The sequence below is a fragment of the Tenebrio molitor genome, chromosome 1 (assembly GCF_963966145.1).
Source record: "Tenebrio molitor chromosome 1, icTenMoli1.1, whole genome shotgun sequence".
NCBI lineage: Eukaryota > Metazoa > Arthropoda > Insecta > Coleoptera > Tenebrionidae > Tenebrio > Tenebrio molitor.
In genome coordinates this window covers 19228030-19247695 of record NC_091046.1, presented here as the reverse complement: position 1 = coordinate 19247695, position 19666 = coordinate 19228030, and the positions used below count along the sequence as shown (strand labels likewise).

The following is a 19666-nucleotide window of genomic DNA, read 5'->3' as shown; positions in this document are numbered from 1 at the left end:
TTATATTTGAATATCTTCGTTATTTTAAATGACTGCTCAATGATATTTAGTCTTAATAAAGGCTGCATTGCCCTCTTTACATAGGCACTACAAAAATTAACAAGGATCTGGACAGAAGAGGAATATTCAAGAAAAAAATTAATGAAAAAAATTTATTTTCAGCATTTTCTAACATTATAACTTTTATCATGCATATCAAATGTTTCTGTGTAGATTTTCTGCCTAATAATCATCCTAGTGCTTATTATTGACCAATAAATTAATGTTAAATAAAGACAATTTCCAGACTTCATTCACCAGTGTGTATTTACGTAAAAAAGTACTTCACGGCTTACTGATTTACAAAAAAAAAAAAACATAATTAATTTATTATTTGACACCGTCAAAGTAAAAAAGTTTGTGAAATCTTTGAAATAATCTTTTATACAAGATGTTGTTCTCACAGCAAGAGAAAATTAATATTATTTTTACGTATGGAGAGTGTCACAGGTGCTATCGAGTCGCAGCAAGAATTCTTCAGGCCCGTCAAGAAAATGATATATTTTCCGAAATGAATATCAGATGAATTGTAAAGCTGTTTGAAGATACTGGCAGTGTTAAAGAATTGCCACGAGTAAGGGATGCACTCCCCAAAAATATTAACTTTCAAAATGCCGTTGTTGATTAGGTAACTGAAAATCCACACACAAGCACAAGAGCAGTAGCGGCTACACTGAATGTCTCACAAAGTACGATTATTAGAACTTTAAAGTCTTTGAAATTTCATCCATATGAAATGATCCTGCAACTGCAACTTCACGGAGTTTTTATTCCAGAATTGAAAGGTGTGTGGAAGTTAATGGTCGAAATAAATTTTGAGCATCTTATTTAGTTATAATTATTTTGAGTACATTTTTTAAATTTTCTTTGGTGCTAATTGCGTTACATTGTTGAATTTATTGCAGATATTTTAATTGTTATTATTTAGGATGTGCTTAAATTATTTATTCACCTTCACCCCCTCTTTAAGCTTGACGCACCCACTTCCATGATAGCCACTTTTATAAATAAAAACAAAAAAATTAGGAGGGTACCGGGTACCCCATGATTCATTGTTTAAAAAATAAAATTAATAACATTTAAATTCGTTTTATTGAAAACTTACTTTAAAATAGTTTAAGTAAATTTTTCCAGAGAAGACTGATCCCTAGGATGCAGACGTACGGTCGGTGGACAAATAAAACTGGGACACTTAAAATTTAATCTGTGTAAATCAGACCATTGAATTGTCAATATATTTGTCAGTGTCTATATAATATGTCATACCAAAGTTAACCTATTTGTGATAAAACCGTAATTAAACGATGCAAATTTGTAAATTTTGACTTATGTGGTTGCCATTTTTGTCCCAGTTTTATATGTCCATCGACTGTACCTACACCGGGGTTTGTACATACATACCTATTTGAATTTTTATTGTATTTTACCGAATAGTTCAGAAATAAAAGAATTTTAAATAAGATAACAATGCCCCGTCAAATTGACATATCTAAATTATTTTCTGAAAAATGAGTAATCTGTGAAACAAATTCGTAACAACTTTTTACGCATAAACTCTTGTTTTGAACACAGCTGGAAAATTTGTTCTTTTTAACACTAATTTATTGCGTAGTCATCAGTAAAAGTGTAATAAAAACAATACAGGGAGATACAGAGGCCACAGCTGAATATGTTATACTCCATAATCTGAGAAAAAGCCAAAAAAAAATAAAATTTACTGCGGTTATTTTTCAAATAGCTCTGTATCCTTGTAGGTTTCGTTAACTTTTGTTAAGCACATGTCAAGAGGTCATTGAGATATATAATATTGCTAAATATTGTTTACCTTAATTGATAATTAAAAAAGATATTCGGATATAAAGTTTTAGTAGACGCACCCTGTATACATAATAGATAAATATAATTCAACTGTTTTATACGTCATTTATTTAGGAGGTATTAATTCGAGAACAATATTTTACAATCTTTGAGACATTCAGTTAATTCAATCAATTAAAAAGTTTAAGGTTTTTATAGTATGATGTTTTGCTAATTATTTTCGTTTAAATGTCACAAAGACAAATTATTATTATTAATGACCGAAATATAAATGAAATTATAACTACATAGAATAATTTTCATATTTAATAACTACTTAAAGTCCATTCACGTTGGATTTTCCTAGTCAAGGTCAAATAATTCAATATTATAGCGGTGTGATTTTTACTTCAAAAATGCTTTAGCTGTGTATGTCACCAATACGGGCTGATAAAGTAACCAAGTCATTCGTAGACTGTAGAGGTTATGTTATTCGCTGTCAGCAAAGAAACAGTCATTTTTCAAATATTGTTTCTAGAGGATAACAATAGGTAATAATACATCCATTTTGTTATCATTTGCACTAAAAATAGTGTCAGTTGTTAATCGGTATGATAGGATTAGGAACATACAATAGGTACCTAACTCCTACCTACTGGTGTTGTATTTTTCTGCTTGCGTTGTTGATTAAGTGAAAAAACCCTTAATGACTACAGTGATGACTAATGAGGAACCAGAATAAGTTATAGAAAATGAACCCAATACGAAATTGTGTGAAGTTTCTTTCATTGGAAGCGATGGAAGTAAGGAATGCATCTAAATGATGGAACAAATTTGGCAATAAAATTTCAGTTATTCAGAGACACTTATACGTTTTGATTGTGGTTGTGACGTTTCAAGAATGTATTGTTACAATTGCATACCACAAAAGAAAGGTGTATTTTGATTTTTAATGATTTTTTTCTAATTTAAGTTTTTTCGATGTACACATTACCTTTAAAATAACGTTGTATTGTTAAAACTGCTCAATAAAGGTCGTAAATAGATTATAATCATGTTAATACATACAATACATTAAATATTAAAGAATTCTGACTAATTAATTTTCGAACTGAAGCTATTTTTCTTGAGTCCATATTAGCTTGCGGGTTTCGTCACATTACGTCAGTTGTGGAAGGTTAACCCAATTTTAAAATTAACCTTTTTTTCTATTCGCCATGGTAAAATCACCCAGGAATAGAATTTTATTAAAAAATCTGTGACTTTATTTCACACGTCAAATTAACATTCAAAATTAAAGACGTCAAATCGTTCTCAATCGCTCTATCACGAATAAAACACGATAATGTAAAAATTACTAGGAAAGGAGGCGCAGGCTTGCAACGTGATAACAATTTGGCAGAGAAAATCCAACGTGAATGGACTTTACATCATCTATTGTCCAAATTATTTTAAATAGGACTATTTAATGTCGTCAAGTTTAAATTTAACAATAATTATAAACCTCGGCAGAACGTGAAAGAAAAACCTGTTTCTTCGAAAATGAAAAGAACATTTTCATCAAAGTAAATTTTAGTTGGGCTTGCTTTTCTTGTCATTCTAATAAAATACAAATTAACCAAGAATTTTTAATAATAATTGTTAGATCGATAAACAAGAAGAGTTTGGTTTGCATTATTATATTACATATCTACATACAAATCGGTTGCTTTTTTTTTAATACCTGCGATTATCTCCACTTCTTGATAGAGATTTTTTTACCTTTTCGATTTTCAACGAGTTACTTTAGTTTGAATAAACAGGAAGGTGCAAAGGGTACTTTTGGGAATTTGGAATAATAATGGGTTGAAATTTAAACAATAAAATATAATTAAAATCGTATACAATTTGAAGCATACAGACAGTTTACATAACTATGAGTACTATACACACAATTACAAGTAATTTGCTGTACATGATCAAGAAAAAATATATACAAAACCCATTTTATTATCATACCTGTGTTTTATTGTAACAAAATGTAATTTTGTGACAATTTATACCCACATGGAAAGAAAATTAATGTTGTGCATATATAATTTTTATAATAATATAAAATTTGATATGTTCTAACCTATAAGTTTTTAAATTTATTATAAAGCTATATTAGGTATTTGGATACAAATCATCACTGGATGTTTCTTAATATACATCCGCTTTTCTTTAAAGTAGCATAATGTTGTTTTACATCTAACAGCAGAGCTTTTTGTTTTAAATTCACTGCACAAATATATTTACATGATTAAATAGACAAAGATAAGTACAAAAGATTATTGGGGTCAATGAATATTTCATATAAAAACCTATGACTATTCGAAAACTACAAGAATATATTAAATATTTTACAAATTATTATCAACGAAAAAGTGCATACACTTCTATTGACAGTACTCCGATGAAAATTTCTTTGATGGTCCCTACACAATTATTACATGGCACAAAATTATGGCGTAACTGAACACTGAAGTTGTATTAAGACTACATATACAGCGTTACTAATAGCGATTACTATCACTGTATCTTTTTCGATGAAAATTTCAGTCGGAGTACCATTTTTACACTCATTCATCTAATTAACGTACTCATAGAACGTACCTGATCACATTTACTACCAATGTAAATTTCCAATTAATTTAATTACGTATATAAAATCTCACTTTCTATGTTTTGACGTTCACATGGATATACCACGAAATTTTATGATAGGTAATATAAACATAACCGCTGAAGGTAATGTTTTGCACGTGATTGACTATATGACCTTCGTTTTGAGGTTTCTATATCTAGTATACAAAAAAAATAATATGAAAATATAAAACCGATGTCACAAAAATTCGTATGATATTTAATCAAAACATATAGGTCATTTAAAATCAATTCAAATTAATTTCCTTTGTTATTTCATTTGTTACACGTCTGACGACAAAAAATCAGATCAACAAGGGTTAGTATAAATTATGTTTTGTGTACACTGGAGTTATGATGAATGAAAGTGTAACACCATTAATTAACACTGATACGAAGTTTACGATTTTTCATGTCGGTCGTTGTCAAATTGATACAACGATCAAATAATTTTGAGTATATCAGTGAAATAAAATACAGTAAAATTATGTTCCCAAAAATTTCACATTTATACACGCTATGTAAATAAATAAATACACATTAAGAACTGAAAAAAAAAATTCGTCTGTACAATTAAATAATGTCCACCTTGTGTACATACCGATGGCACGCAATAGACTAGAGAGCTGTGACCGAGTGGCGAGGGGCCAAGGCGGTCACTCAAATGGGCCCGTAGTTGCTCAAAGACGGTCCTGAACCTTGTGCGGGGTGTGAAACAACTACAGGCGTGGCCCCCTCGCCCGCTTGTCATACGTGACTTAGCGGCGGTTGTTTCAGAACGTGATGATGAAGATGATGTTGGCTCGCGGATGCCACGCTACCAGCAGGACCCAATAGAGAAGCACTACCCGCTCCAGCAACTACGTACTGTGGTGGAGCTTTTCCCGGTCTATTTTTTATTAAAACGGCATTTGCTCCACTAGGATCTGGTCGACCAAACAATCGCCTCCAAAGTCTTCGCCATGAATCTAACGTCTTACCCGACCATATCCAAACACCAGAGGTAATGCCAACGGCTAGTGCCATGAAGTATTTGAGCATTAAAACAGAATAAATGGGGCGGACTTTAGCACTGACCATTCGGGATTCAGGGCATGTGCAAGCTGCAGATCTCAGCCATTCATCATGGAATGCATTCTCATATAAATGACAACCTATTACTATTGAAGCTGGAACTGTATACAAAACACTAAATATTCCGATTCTTATCATCAGTTTCTCAAGTTTATCAGCTTTTGAGCCGGCACCGGCACCACCCTGCTTTTTAATCACATTTCTTATTCTGAACAGTGATATAAACCCAGCAACCAAGAAAGTGGTACCAACTACCAAATAAATGAAAAGAGGTGCAAGAACAAATGTGCGTAAGTTTTCCATATTCATGTTTCCTACATAACAAATTCCTGACACTGGATCGCCATCTACAGCACCCGATACCAAAACTACCACAGTCTGAAGAGTCGGTATTAACCAGGCAGCTACATGGAAGTATTGCGCGTAACTGGCAATGGCTTCGTTACCCCATTTTAAACCTGCGGCCAAAAACCAAGTGAAGGATAAAATAACCCACCATATTGAAGATGCCATTCCAAAGAAATAAACCAACAGGAATACCAACGAGCAAAGATTTGCTCCTGTAGAGGAGTAGCGGATCATTGATCCTTCACAAGCTACTTCTTCGTGACCTACACCAACTCGAATTAAGTAGCCTACTGACACCAAAAAATAACAGGCCGATAAAAATACTATGGGTCTTTCAGGGTATTTGAAGCGTTCCGTTTCTATGAAGAACGTTGTAAGTGTCATTAACGTTGATGCTGCGCATAGGCTCGACCAAAGTGTTATCCAAACGGTGGCGAACTCCTTTTCGTCTGGGTTGAAGTAAGTCTCCTTGCACGGGTATGCACAATTTGCGAGACCTCCTACGCTTCGGTTGTACTGTGGTGAGTCCCTCCCCAGAGAGACTAGAGGGCGTTGACACTGACATTTGCAGTCTTTCCCGCCGCCCTTTCTTCCGTCTCCTGGGGGGTTTGTGCAGTTTTTTGAACCTCTACATGGTTTTAAATTTTTTATACGGGTTGGCGGTTTTGCAGTTGAAGTACTACTAGCATTATTTTGATCCATACAGAGTTGGTCCGATGAGGCTCCATAAATAGGAAACTGATCACAGTCCATGCGTTCAGGCCACTTGAAACCATACTTCGTCATTATAGGTTCGCATCCTTCACGGGCTCTCTTGCATAAACCTTGACATGGAGGTAAAGGTTTCTTGTATCCTGGTAGGCAAATCGGGGCGTACATTGAACATAAGAAAAATTTCAAATCGAGTGAACACTTAATTTCGACTAAAGGCCAAAACTGATGAACTTCTAGGCCCGCTTCTTCTTGAGTTTCATGATTGAGTTCGTTCGGCATTCGCGTCAGATTATATCCGATACCTATACACATCGGAATTGTAATTTCTTCACATCTCTCTTCTTGATCACTACCATCCATGTTTGATATCAACGACGAACTTGACATCACCGTTCTTAACAGGAGCGCCACGAGTATTGCCAACCTCGTGGACTCCATTGTCATGTCTATTATGCAAACACTAAATTTTCAACTTACACCAGCGAACATCTATTTTCCGTAATGTTTATACAAAACAGAGTTTTTTCAACTGTAGTCACTGATTTGTTCACTTTTGTCGATATCTCTTCTCTTGTTCGACGAGGAACAACGACTCATAGGATGAAGCCATGGCACTCTGTAACAATAAATATGCGTCATTAGTACAATTACAGAAAGGAACTAGGATAGCGGTTTATACAATTGAACAAGTCAATCTTCATTACTAATTTACACGTAGTTGTTTCGAGAACTAAGCAGGGAGAGCAATTCGAACTTATTTAGCAACAATGATGAAAACAGAAAGTCGTCAAATTCTGTTACGGAATGGAAAATATTTATTTGTTTGCTGTTGGTATTTTTTGCCTCTAGTTTGGAGTTTGATTGAGATAAAAAAAAAATCAAAACAAATTCGAACATCGTAACAGTACATTTTTGTAACTTGATAGACAACGTAAAGTTTTACTTTTATTCCTAGAACTTAAAAATGCAATAGCTCAAACGATTTTACAGAATTTCGCGATATTTCAATTTCATAAATCTACAGTACGAACGTTCAAAAAACGAGAGACCCAAACTCAAATCCTCAAAATTTTGTTTGTAATATTTATCTTCCATGCTTTTAACTGTTTTTCATTTCTACGTTACAAAAATAGGAAGCACGGAAACTTCTATGCGAGCCACATAAAGTCACTTTTACTTTTAATAACGAAATATACTTTTACTTCAGAACTTAAAACAAAAGTTTTTGACATTAACATAAATCAAATAAAATTTATAGGAATAAATGTACTGTTAAAACCTTGAACATGTGTCCTTTATCCAGTAATCTTTGATGAGATATATATAAAATTAAGCGCCGGCTAAACCTTCGTCGTAATTGAAATGTAGGGTGCGTGACGTCACACTTTGATCTATTAGTATTCCCCCATAAGACGGATGTCAATTAGGTTGAAATTTATTTGGGGGAAATTTCCACCATCACTATTACTCATACCCCTGTATATCAGTGTGTGCAACATAGTGCATAGAAATGCAGTTATAGGATGTCGAAGCTTGTTTAACTTGAGGGTCTCTCCAAAACGAAGATTCACTTTCAATACTGAAATTGCAAGGGTGGAACTCTGTACGTGATTTAACCCTCAGCAGTGAGCAGTTTTTTATGACATTTCGCACACACCCTAAAAGCTTTTTAATGAATCATTAAACAATTTACAGCTCTTTATTTATGCGTAAAAAAAATTACTAAACTACCCCCACTGTTCGACGTTTAATGAGTTTAATGAGTCCTTGTGTTATAAAGGTGTTCGCTCTACTAGTATTTTGCTTATGGAACAAATCACTATTTTCAGTTTTTATAACATTTTTTTAATGAATATAAAACTAATAAACATAAATAGTTAAAATATTTATATATTTCTGGTAAATTCTAATAGTTTTTAAATTACCAGTTTACTCGTACATATTTGAAAACCTGTTTAATTATTTCAGTCAGCAATCTGAAATACCTGATAAAACAGTAGTGCCATCCACAACATAATTAGATTTATGAGGTCGGAAAAAATTCTTAAGGACGATTTGTGTTTTAAACATCAAATTATTTGTGGAATGGCTGCCATGTCAAGAACGTAAGTTTACTAAGTCAAAGCAATTGCACGATAAAACCACAAATTGTTTATAAATTATACAAGCGAACTCAATTTTCAATCTATGCTCAAGATTTTGGATTGTAATTTTTTTAACCAAGCAAATAAATTTGAATAATGTTCATAATTCACAAAAGAAATTTAAAAAAATTGTGTCTCATATTTGACTTACATATTTCATTGTTTACAAATCTTGTTGATATGAATTCGAAGAATAAAGTTATTGACATTTTCAACAATGGTCAACTCCGTTTCAAGTTCGGCAATTCAACTCATTCGAATGTCGATGCAGCTGGCCTCTTAACAGGTCAAAATCGATAAACTAACACGTTTTTCTTTAAACCAAGTTTAAACATTGCCACCTATTGTACATTAATTACTAGTTAAATTGGTTTCGAATCAAATTTAATTCTGGCCTGGTCACAAAATGGATTTACAACGCACGAAAATTCTCATGACCGAAAATCGTGTCGGCCGTAAACTAACAAGTGTTCAATTGAAATGTTCATCAAGTTGGCTTTGACTTTATTTTTTAAAAGACAACAACATTGTAAATTAAGTTGCTAAGACAAAGATCAAAGCCAATTTGATGAACTTTTCAATTGAACACGTGTTATAATGTTAAACAAATATCATTAACAGAACCTTACGGATATAGTTGTTAGGGATTGTAATATTTGCTGGAAAATCATTAATTCTGGATTCGAAATATAGATGCTCTATTTGGAGCAAATGGAACAAAATAGTATATGTATTATGTTATGAGGAGCAAAAATGAAGTTTTATGTGCTGCGGCTGGTAGATTGGCTGCCGAACGCAGTGAAGCAGACAAACCAGCCAAAGCACATAAAACCATTTTTGCTCCGAATAAACTCATCCTTTAAGTAGCAAAAAAGTTGAGTAAACTGACCAGGTACAGAACATTTTTGTGATCCTCTATACCGCAATATTAAATGGTTTTGTTGTACATATTTCGTTTCAAGCTCTTTTGACACGCTCTGGTATTCAACATAAAATCAATCCTCTTTACAAACACGACACAATTTTCATGCATTTTAATCCGTTCTCACAATTAGAAAGTGAAATTACAAAGTGTGCCTCCAATGACAAAGATGGAATACAAATTAAATTGTTGCTAATTTTTATTAGATGCCAATAATCCAATAACAAATTTCTTTACTGATAAAATTAAAATGAGTACATTCCATAGTTGGTTAAAGTGACAGATTTAATTATATTCGAATGATGTCTTACATACGTACACATTGAATAAATATTTATTTAAATTAGGATCTGTAAAAAAGAACAACTTCAGACCTTGACTTCAGATATGCCCGTTGTTGAATAAAGACGGTTTTACGGCTTGTGGTGTCTTGAAATGAGAAAGGAAGCAGGTGAGACTTAGAATGCGGAGAGTTTTGTTGCTCTACAGGCTGGTATTCGATTCAAAGAAGTGAAGCTTGTTGGGATTTTTTCTTCAAGCAGACTGTTTATACAACACCTTAGTTCAATTAAGATATTGAATTAGATAGTGGGATCTAACCAGTATGATAATAATTTTCGAGTCAGTAAACTCCTGTCGTTTTCTTATTATTACTTAACACTATCCCACTGTATTGAAACCATGATTATTTAGTAAGATAACACCGTGAAAATAATACGAGCGCACTATTCATTAAAATTAAACATAAAATAATGCTCTATGCATGAACATCACTAATCGAATAGTGGACGTGATTAATTATTATTTTTCGCATGGCGGGCGAGTAGAATTTTAACGATCTTTAACGTACTGCATACGACCTGCCATGATAGTACCATTTAGTGATAACACATTGGACCCACGTCTGTAAATAGCCACTTACTGTAGTAAACTAATATTATCAACAACATTCAGTTCGGAGGACACCGCTGGGTTCTGTGGCAAACGTCATTCGACGGAAAAAGTAACGAAATAAATTTCCAAATATAAAAACGATGAGGTAATTTTATTTTTATTTCAATTTCCAGCTCGATCCAATACATCTCGTATGTTTGAATTTCATTTACTTTATGACTGTTTCCAGGCAAGAACGAGACAAACTACACGTATGTAGAAATATTTACTGCAAAAGGAAACGAGCCAACGCTTTACGACTATATTTGTGTATGTGTGTTTGTGGGTGTTTTAGACACAGATGTTTAAAAGTTTTGGCTTTAAATTCTCGTTGTGTGTTTTGGAACTCGTAACGGGAGTAATGGGACATTTGGTTTTTGTGGTTTGATTATTTATTCTGGAAGCAGTCAACACTCTTGTTATTGCTTCATTTTCATTCAATGCCCTAAATATGGAACAAAACCTAGAGCCGTGAGGTTTTTTACGAGTTTAATTATTTAAAAAGGCACTTTTTATCGCATCCTCTCGACGATTAAGCTTTTTACACCATATCAAAAAAGCAAACTTTACTTCAAACGTGTACTCACAATTTGAGCTTTTGCTTCCACTCTAATTTACTCCTAGAAATTCAATAAAATTAATGTTACAATATTATTACGAACATGTTCGTGGCAAATTTAGAACGTTTATCATGCAATGTACCAATAAGTGAACTTTTTGACTTGTTAAATTAATTTAGAATGTTTTACGTTTATTACCTAATCCCGATCATATTTTATCGAACGTTATTTACGAGAATTAAAATTTTAAATTGACTTTAATGACATAAAATGAATTCACTTTATTCCCATAATTAACTTGAAAACGGCGAAATTATTTCTATCCTTTGGTAAAGTGACGGTTGTTACCAAAGTGCAAAAAGCACGAACATTTAAACTCACGAATTAATTTTGTTTGCAGTACTTTCCGAAAACAATTTTTTGATAATCAATTAGAGATCGTAAATGTAGACTTTATAAAAAAAACCAACAAGCAAATTACGTTGATGATTTATCACACCTTTATTACAGGCTTTATAGACCTGTAATTACTAGTCAGATCGTTTCAACCGTGTAATTTTTTAAAAGAGATACTGCTATTATTTTGACAGAAGTCATTTATTTAAATTTGTATAAATGTAAATAAGACAATGGAGGTTTTGTCTGTGAAAGAAGCTGCGTTGACGACCTCGCCTCGATCTGTCACATCTTCCGAGTACCACACCTACGCCTCAGTAAACCTATCTACCATCTAAGAACAACTCGTTTTTATTCCAAAAGGAAAACGGTCACCCACGGCCGAAGACAATCATTATCATTTCTTTGTTCCTCGACATACTACAACAAACTTGTTAGGCCGTAGAGTCCAGTAGCGGCTCGTCAAGATAAAAACCGGGTAGGCACTAGCAATTTTTTTGGTCAGTTTTTTCGCGTTATTTTTTTTTGACCTTGCACCAGTTAAACGGTGGTGATGGATATAATGCTTATTATTACAAAGGTGAGACGTAATTTCAAGATGCTCCACTTTTCCCTAACCTGGACGTTTTGAAAATGACAGTAACATTAAGAAAACAATATCATGCATTGGGTTTATTATGGAAAATAAACGACAACTCTTGCTGGCACAAAAAAATTGCAATATAAATTAGACTTGATAATTTCACGATTTTCCCGTACGCTATTCTTATCTAAACTTTTCTAAAAAAAAGAACGAATTTACAAGCAAAAGCAATATGCTCTTTACTCTTATTGTGCTTCTCTAATGCACGCCCTAAATCGTTCAAATCAGAATACCCTGTTTTTGTCCACACTGTCTCATTATTAGTCACGAATAGAATAAAAAAAAAGTTTTTTAAGTAATTTACTGCCAACAAGCCAATTATATTTTCCGTACCTACCACGAATTAGTAAATGCACTATTCTGTTTACCAGTAGTTACCAAAGTTTTACTTAGATCAGTTACATCAGGACAAGGTCTCTTTAACTGTTTAATCTACATAAAACTTATCTTCGTAGGAAAGTTTACAAGACCGGCATTTATTTATCAAAAAATCGAGATCGACGTTAACAGGAACGACAACCGCCTCTTGTTCTTGACTGGTACTTGCCATTGAGATCATTTTTATTAAATTGCTACTTACCTACTTACCATCACTAAGCCTGCATAACCTAACTAAACCGCAATGTTTAACAACAACAACATTAAATTTCAACTTCTGTTCGAGGTCGAGCTGAAGGAACGCATGATTCACGCCCGCGCGCTTCCCAACCTTTTCGACACAACCATTGTGTCCGTTAATCGCTCATAGTCACAATAATCATAATATAAAATAAAATTTTACGACTACAATGAAAATGACAAAACTACCGAGGCATAGCCTCGAGTTGCACTTTACTAACACGCAGTAACCAATAACAGTGTATGACGGGTTGATGGTATTCAGTTCTTTATTCCACCAACCACACAGCTTAGGCGGAAAAATGAAGTGGCATAGTCTACGGTGCCTCTACGGTACGCTGAACGCTCTGAATAAGTCTACGCTCTGGGCTCTGCAGTCCGAAGCGAAGGGGCCGAATGCAAAACGCGCCAAATACAAAATACATAATCAAATTAACACATGCAACAGTTATTCTTCGATAATAATTAATTCAATGTAGATACAAAATAAAAGTATACAAACATAAAAATATTTTTATACTAAAAAAAATCAAAAATTATCTATTAAAAAAGATTTTGGTTAGTAAAGTATTTGGTGAGGCACTGCCTCCCCTGCCTACCCGGAGAAGCCGCCCCTGGTAGAGTCGTACTTCTAATCCGAATATAATAAAATCAATGAAAAACACCATTAAAGAATGTTTTGTTTCGGGATATTGTAGACACAACTGTTTCTTTTTTGACACCAAGAATTTGAAAGGTGGATACTCAACTTGTAATCACGAATATGTACTTATGAAATACAAAAGCCTCCATTCGCTTACATGCCACAACAGATCTTGCAGAATCACCCACTTAATCTTTGACAGACACTTTGTTGGGCGTGTTGGACAAATAAAGAACTGAATTTAATTTAAATAAGACGAAAGACGTTCGCCTGTGGTTGGGAACAGGAGCGGACTCGCTGCAGTTTAGATCGTTCAATTTACATTAATGAAATAGAATATTTATCGTTGAATTTCACATTTGTTCATTGAAAAAATATTCAGTATCATCAATCCAATAACAATTTACATAAAATTATGCAGAATGTTATGACTGACTTATCGGTGTTAAATACAAATCTCAAAAATGACAATAAAAGAAGATGGATAATTTAACGGGCAATAAAAACACTTCATCAAGCCCGGCTCTGTCCAACGAAACCGCATGGGGTTCTAGTCAACATCGCATGTAGTCGAGAAGTCAGTATAGATGCGAGCTGGTTTCGCCGGCCCTTGTCTCAGGGACACTTTACGTTCTTGATGGTAGACAGATAGTGGTAACTTGAACTGGAGAGTAGGTCGCAGCACGACTGCTAAGTCAGGACGTATTAGTATCCAGCATTCTTCAAACTGATAAGTATTTATAGAAATGGTTCCTAAATCATAAAACTGAAGTCAACTTCTCATTCTAAACAACCATCATATTTCAAGTAACATCATCCATGCATATTTAGTCACAGAACATAAAGTTTAAAAAAATGATAAGTAATTTATCTATATTTATGAAGAAGTTGAGAGCAAAACATTCATATACAACCAGTGGTATACACATTAATCAGTATTAAAAAAACAGATGTTGTTTCAAATTCAATTCATAGAACATATGCTGCACTTCTTTATGTTAAAAAAAGTTAGACTCTAAGCATTATAATAAAGAAAATTTAACAGAGAATTCTTGTACGCACTCAACATGGAAAAAAAACAATATCCAAAACGAGAAATCTCTGTTTTAAAAAATCTGGAATTTTCTTTCGTACAGAGTTCATGTAAAGTCCCAAATCAAACTGGGTATGTACCTGATTTTAAAACTGACTGCATTAAGAGTGACATTATGTATTATGGTATGTGCCTGAAACCTTTGCCACATTTGCCAAGTCACCTACACACTGAACTGAGATGCTTTTAAGGACACAATTTCGTATGTATGTACATATGTATTCTAATTTCTTATATCTCTAAATGTTTTGCTTCTTAATTTTGGATAAAGACTTATCGAACTAATAAACAAAACTTACTTAGGTAATAACAGTATTTTACAAATATTTAAGATTGGTATTCCCAATCTTCAATAATATTATTATAGTATGTACGAGTATGTAGCAGTAAATCAACAGCGGCCGATAGATTAGAAACGTTTGAATCTTCTCTACAAATTTTCTAATAAATAAAAATAACAATTCGAATTATTTAACAATCTCAGTAGGTACACTTATCAATCTAGGTTTCGTTGTTAAAGAAAAATTGCAATAGCTAATCTAAGAGATGTACATATTGCCATAAAACCAATAAGGAGTGAACAATGTGGAAACTTTTTAAATTTTTACCGTAAATAGATCTAAAATTTGCTCAATTTCTCAGTTTTGTTGTCTGCTTTCCATACAATAACAATAAGTGCCAATAAATGCCTAGTAATACAAATACACAATACAAAATAATGTACAATGATGAAAAAAGGCCATATAAGTTGGTCGCAGCTTCAAACATTTATAAAGACTCGGTGAAATTAAAAAAAAAATCTGGAGACAAACCAAAAACTGGAAGACCACGTAAAAGTCACGTCATCGAATTTCGATAGAAAATTTGAAAGTACACCGGAAACAAATCCACATGTTAATCGGAAAAATACCACAACTTTGTGTCTGACCGAACAGTTTGAACAAGAGGAAAGGTGAGACACCAAAATATACTACAAAACATTTCAATTAGTCCAAAGAAAAATGGCGAATCGTGTTATGGAATAATCAAAGTAAGTTTCCTCTCTTTGGAAAACGCTATACATTCAACATCCAAAAAGTTGAAAGATTCAGTAAAAAATATCTAATACACACGGTGTAAGAAGTACATAGGCGGAGCCAACAACCTGCGCGACTCTGACGTCATAGTTATGAGCAGTGGCGTAACCAAATTATTTAAATTTATTATATATTTTTTATTAATTAAAACCTCGTTCTATTCCATTTGTCTTACAGAGAACAATGTTCTAAAGTGCAGGTTTCTATTAAAAAATACAGTTTTTATCGTTTATTACAACACGATCTTCAACACACCACAAATTAAACTTGGCTACCACAACTGAAAAACAGGACGCCACTGAATGATTGATTTAGCAGAGTGGGGCACGAGCGAACCAACGTTGGTTTACTGCGCAACTATATGGTGTGTACTTCTTGCAAAAACAACCTCTAACATACTTTTATTGAACTGTTTTTCTGCTTCTGGTGTTGGACAATATGGTTCGTTTTCAATATAAACGCATATTAAAAAATACTATGTTGTCATTCGCTGAATAAGAAATTTCTATAGGATAGCTTTTCCAGCAGGACAATGAACAAAAACAAACGGCGCGTTTTTTAAGTCGTTGGTTTCAATAGCCAAGAGCGCGCTAGTAATGCAATGGCCGTGTGTCGTCTCAGTCGTCGGATCTAAATCCCATAGATCCGAATGGAAAGCGATACTGATGGATATCTGCAAAAAGTTGGAGGAACTTATAGGTTGAAGACATGCAGCTGTCACTGCCCCATGTACGTGGTTAGCCCCAACAAAATATAATTTTTTACCAATACATATGTTGTTTGTTAACAAAGAAATAATGTTTCCGTACTTTTATCCAAGTGTATGTATTTTTCAAAATAAGTATAATAAATTACGTTAGTAAATACAATTTCTTGATTTAAAATGAAAAACTGAGATCTAGTAAAATTCACTTAGTCAATCCAGTACACTGTACCTATATTGACAAAACTCACCACACATTCACCTATAAGATCTTTTTGGAAAATGTGACTTAGAGATCTCGTTTTCAAATCTAATCCATAAAACAATCTAATGCAATCGAACAGTTAACCAGGTTTGAAGTTGAAACTTTAACGAACTATTAGTTGTATCAAGTGACCCCAGGTTTAAATTACCTGCAACGTGTCACCACGTTTAGCAAGTTGAAAACTAATAAGGTTTCATGACAAAAAGCTGTATGTATATTGTGTTTTATGTTAAAAGACGAGTGTGTAATGGAATTTAAAATGAGTAAGCTTAACAAGTAAACTAATTTACATTGCCCGTTGATAAATCCACGTTTAAATTTGTTGCCGTTGTATGAGCAGAACTAATTTATTCAGGGAATTATCGCCGCAATATCTATTAATGTCACTTCTTGATTGATAGAACCATTGGAGCAGACTTATTGAAAATTAATCACTTTTAAAATCGGTGGTTCCAGGAACAGTGAAAAAGTATCAGAAAGGAAAAAAATACATCTTACCTACATTTACTATCCGAAGATAACCTGCCAGCCTCGTCAGCGAGGTGAGTAATTACATCGACGGTGCATCTGTGTAACAAGCGTGCCGTGCAAAAGGCAATAAGGCAAATTGAATTTGTTCCGTTAAACACATAATCTTGTGGAAAATTTTATATAATAACAAGATTATATAAGCCAATTCGATGTTTATTTATTACAAACATGCGTTTGTTTAATACAACTTATGTTTTACTTCAGATTTTAATTATTATTCTTGTAATCCAGTACTTTATAAAATACGACTCTGATAACTTTAAATAAACTTTCCCATTCAGTTTGATGGACAGGCCAATGATATGGTATTTTTATTTATACTGACACACCATATATGATGGCGTTAAGCAAATAAATAATCTGTTAGTCGGTTTTACGATCGCTTGCTAAATTTAGAACGAATCGAATTAGACACTGCACATTTTTCAATGTAATAAAACCGTTTTATTTAGTATGTATTATAAAATTTTACGAAGCAATCAAATCCACCCTGCATGCCCAACTTTTAAAATGTTAAGCAGTTTTAGATTTTTACCCAATCGTGTATCATCATCATTCACGGTTCACGATTTTCATGCATACAGGAAATTCCAAATTAATCATTTTTTTTACTTTAACATTTTCATGCATGTTTATTGCCTTGTCCTTGCTACTATTTGCATATTTATATTCAACAGCATACACTGGAAGGGTGAGGACTGATGACTTTTGATTGATTGATCGACATGATCGACCCAAAACAGCTTGAATAATGCATGTTGGGTACTCGACATCCTTTGTATGGAAATAAGGATGCATAGGAAACATAAACTGTATGCAAAAATTAAAACTGTGACAAAAAGTATCTATAAAATTATGTCCAAATTGGCATTGGTGAACTACAGCCTCTTGATTCCACAGAAAGAAAGAGTAAAAAAACACAAATATATATGTTCGGGGGGAATCGTGCTAGATTAATCACTATTAATAACAAAACTATGGAAAACATTAGATTAGAAAAAAACATTCATACATAATTCATAACTTGTTATTTTGGTTAGCTTTCCCACATTCTGAGAAATATAAATCAGATTCTAATTACGAACTCGTATATCTGACATTAGGTTCTTCTTTTATAATATTAAAAGAAAACTCTGATTTTAGGCTGGAACATGTTTCCTTTTTTAATTTGTCTAGGCGCAACAAAGAAATACATGTGTCTATGTAATTTATTAGTACATATTTCATAAAATTTTGCTACAATTCGCCTACATACTGTATCGTTTTCAAACTGTATTTACTCACAGTTGCTTATATGTACAAAGTGTCTCAAAAAAAACATATATCAAGAGTCCTGTGAAATTCCAAAATTGGTAGATATTTAATTTTTGCCGTTCTGTAGCAAATAGAAAAACAGAGGTTATGTAAGTCCATTAATGACAGGTTTTTAAGACTTTTGTAACAAGAAAAGTAATCAAAATATAGAAAAACTGAAAAGAGCACAATCAAAACAACCAGGACGTCGAACTCAGTAGTCACTAACGACAGTAAGATTCAATAATTTGACATTTGATTGTTGACATCTAATTTGACTGTTTAAGCGGCTCGACATAGTTCAAGACAATTAAATCATAGAGCCGCACAATTCCACAGGACACTTGATATACGTTCTTTTATAGAGACTTTGTACATTCTGTTTGTTTCAATCTGACTTCATATAAAGATTTAAAAAAACCGGTGTTGATAGTGTTGGTTCGCCATAATGCATAATATAAATGCATAAACACACCTTTGGAAGGAACAATCAATCATAAATAATCATAGCGATAAACAAATTAAAAGAATTTATCGTTAATTTACTATTAATCGAATATAATATTAATTATGAATTCTTTTTTAGGTATCCCATATCTGCTAGCGATAAGTGAACATTCAAATCACATAAAACCTTCTTTGAAATCATCCATAAACCAATTTCTCTACTACCGGATGTGCACACTCATTTCATATTCTTAAACATGTTATAAAATGTTTATCAGAAATTGTTTCAAAAATTATGAAATTGTAAATCACAAGTTTTCATTAACAGAAGATTTTATAAGTTAAACTAGGAGATATATTTACCAACACAAATGTATAACTTCTGCAATTACATGCATTTATAAAAAAAAAAAATAATCATATACATATACATGTAGTTAATTTGGAGGTGGACAAGCATCTCACAAGAAGTTCCTGGCCATTGTAAAAAAATATTAAAACTGCCACCACTGCAACTTGCAATCTTAAGTAAAAAAAAAGCACGAATTGGAAGCTTCTAAAACACCAAGAAGACAAGATCTTGCGATTTCATGCGTTTTAAAATATGTATATCCCAGTTAAAAACAATATTTCTACCTTTAACATACTGTGGTTTAAATAATCAATAAAATAAACTACCAATTATTTTGGTCTGTGTCACAGAATCATCCACAATTGTCATTTATGTCTAACGCTATTTAAAGTTAATGGCAATATATATTTC

General features: G+C 33.0%; 1 protein-coding gene across 5 annotated transcripts in view; it reads right to left on the bottom strand.

Annotated features, from left to right (window-relative positions):
* Positions 1–3681: 3681 nt before the first annotated feature.
* fz2 (frizzled 2) overlaps positions 3682–19666 on the bottom strand; it is a 76827-nt gene continuing 60842 nt past the window's right edge. For all 5 annotated transcript variants that reach the window (XM_069038334.1, XM_069036181.1, XM_069039074.1 and 2 more), the window contains one exon: positions 3682–7252. In XM_069038334.1, the coding sequence (XP_068894435.1) occupies positions 5248–7080 (1833 nt within the window). In that variant the 5' untranslated portion in view covers positions 7081–7252 and the 3' untranslated portion in view covers positions 3682–5247. The remainder of the gene's footprint in view (positions 7253–19666) is intronic.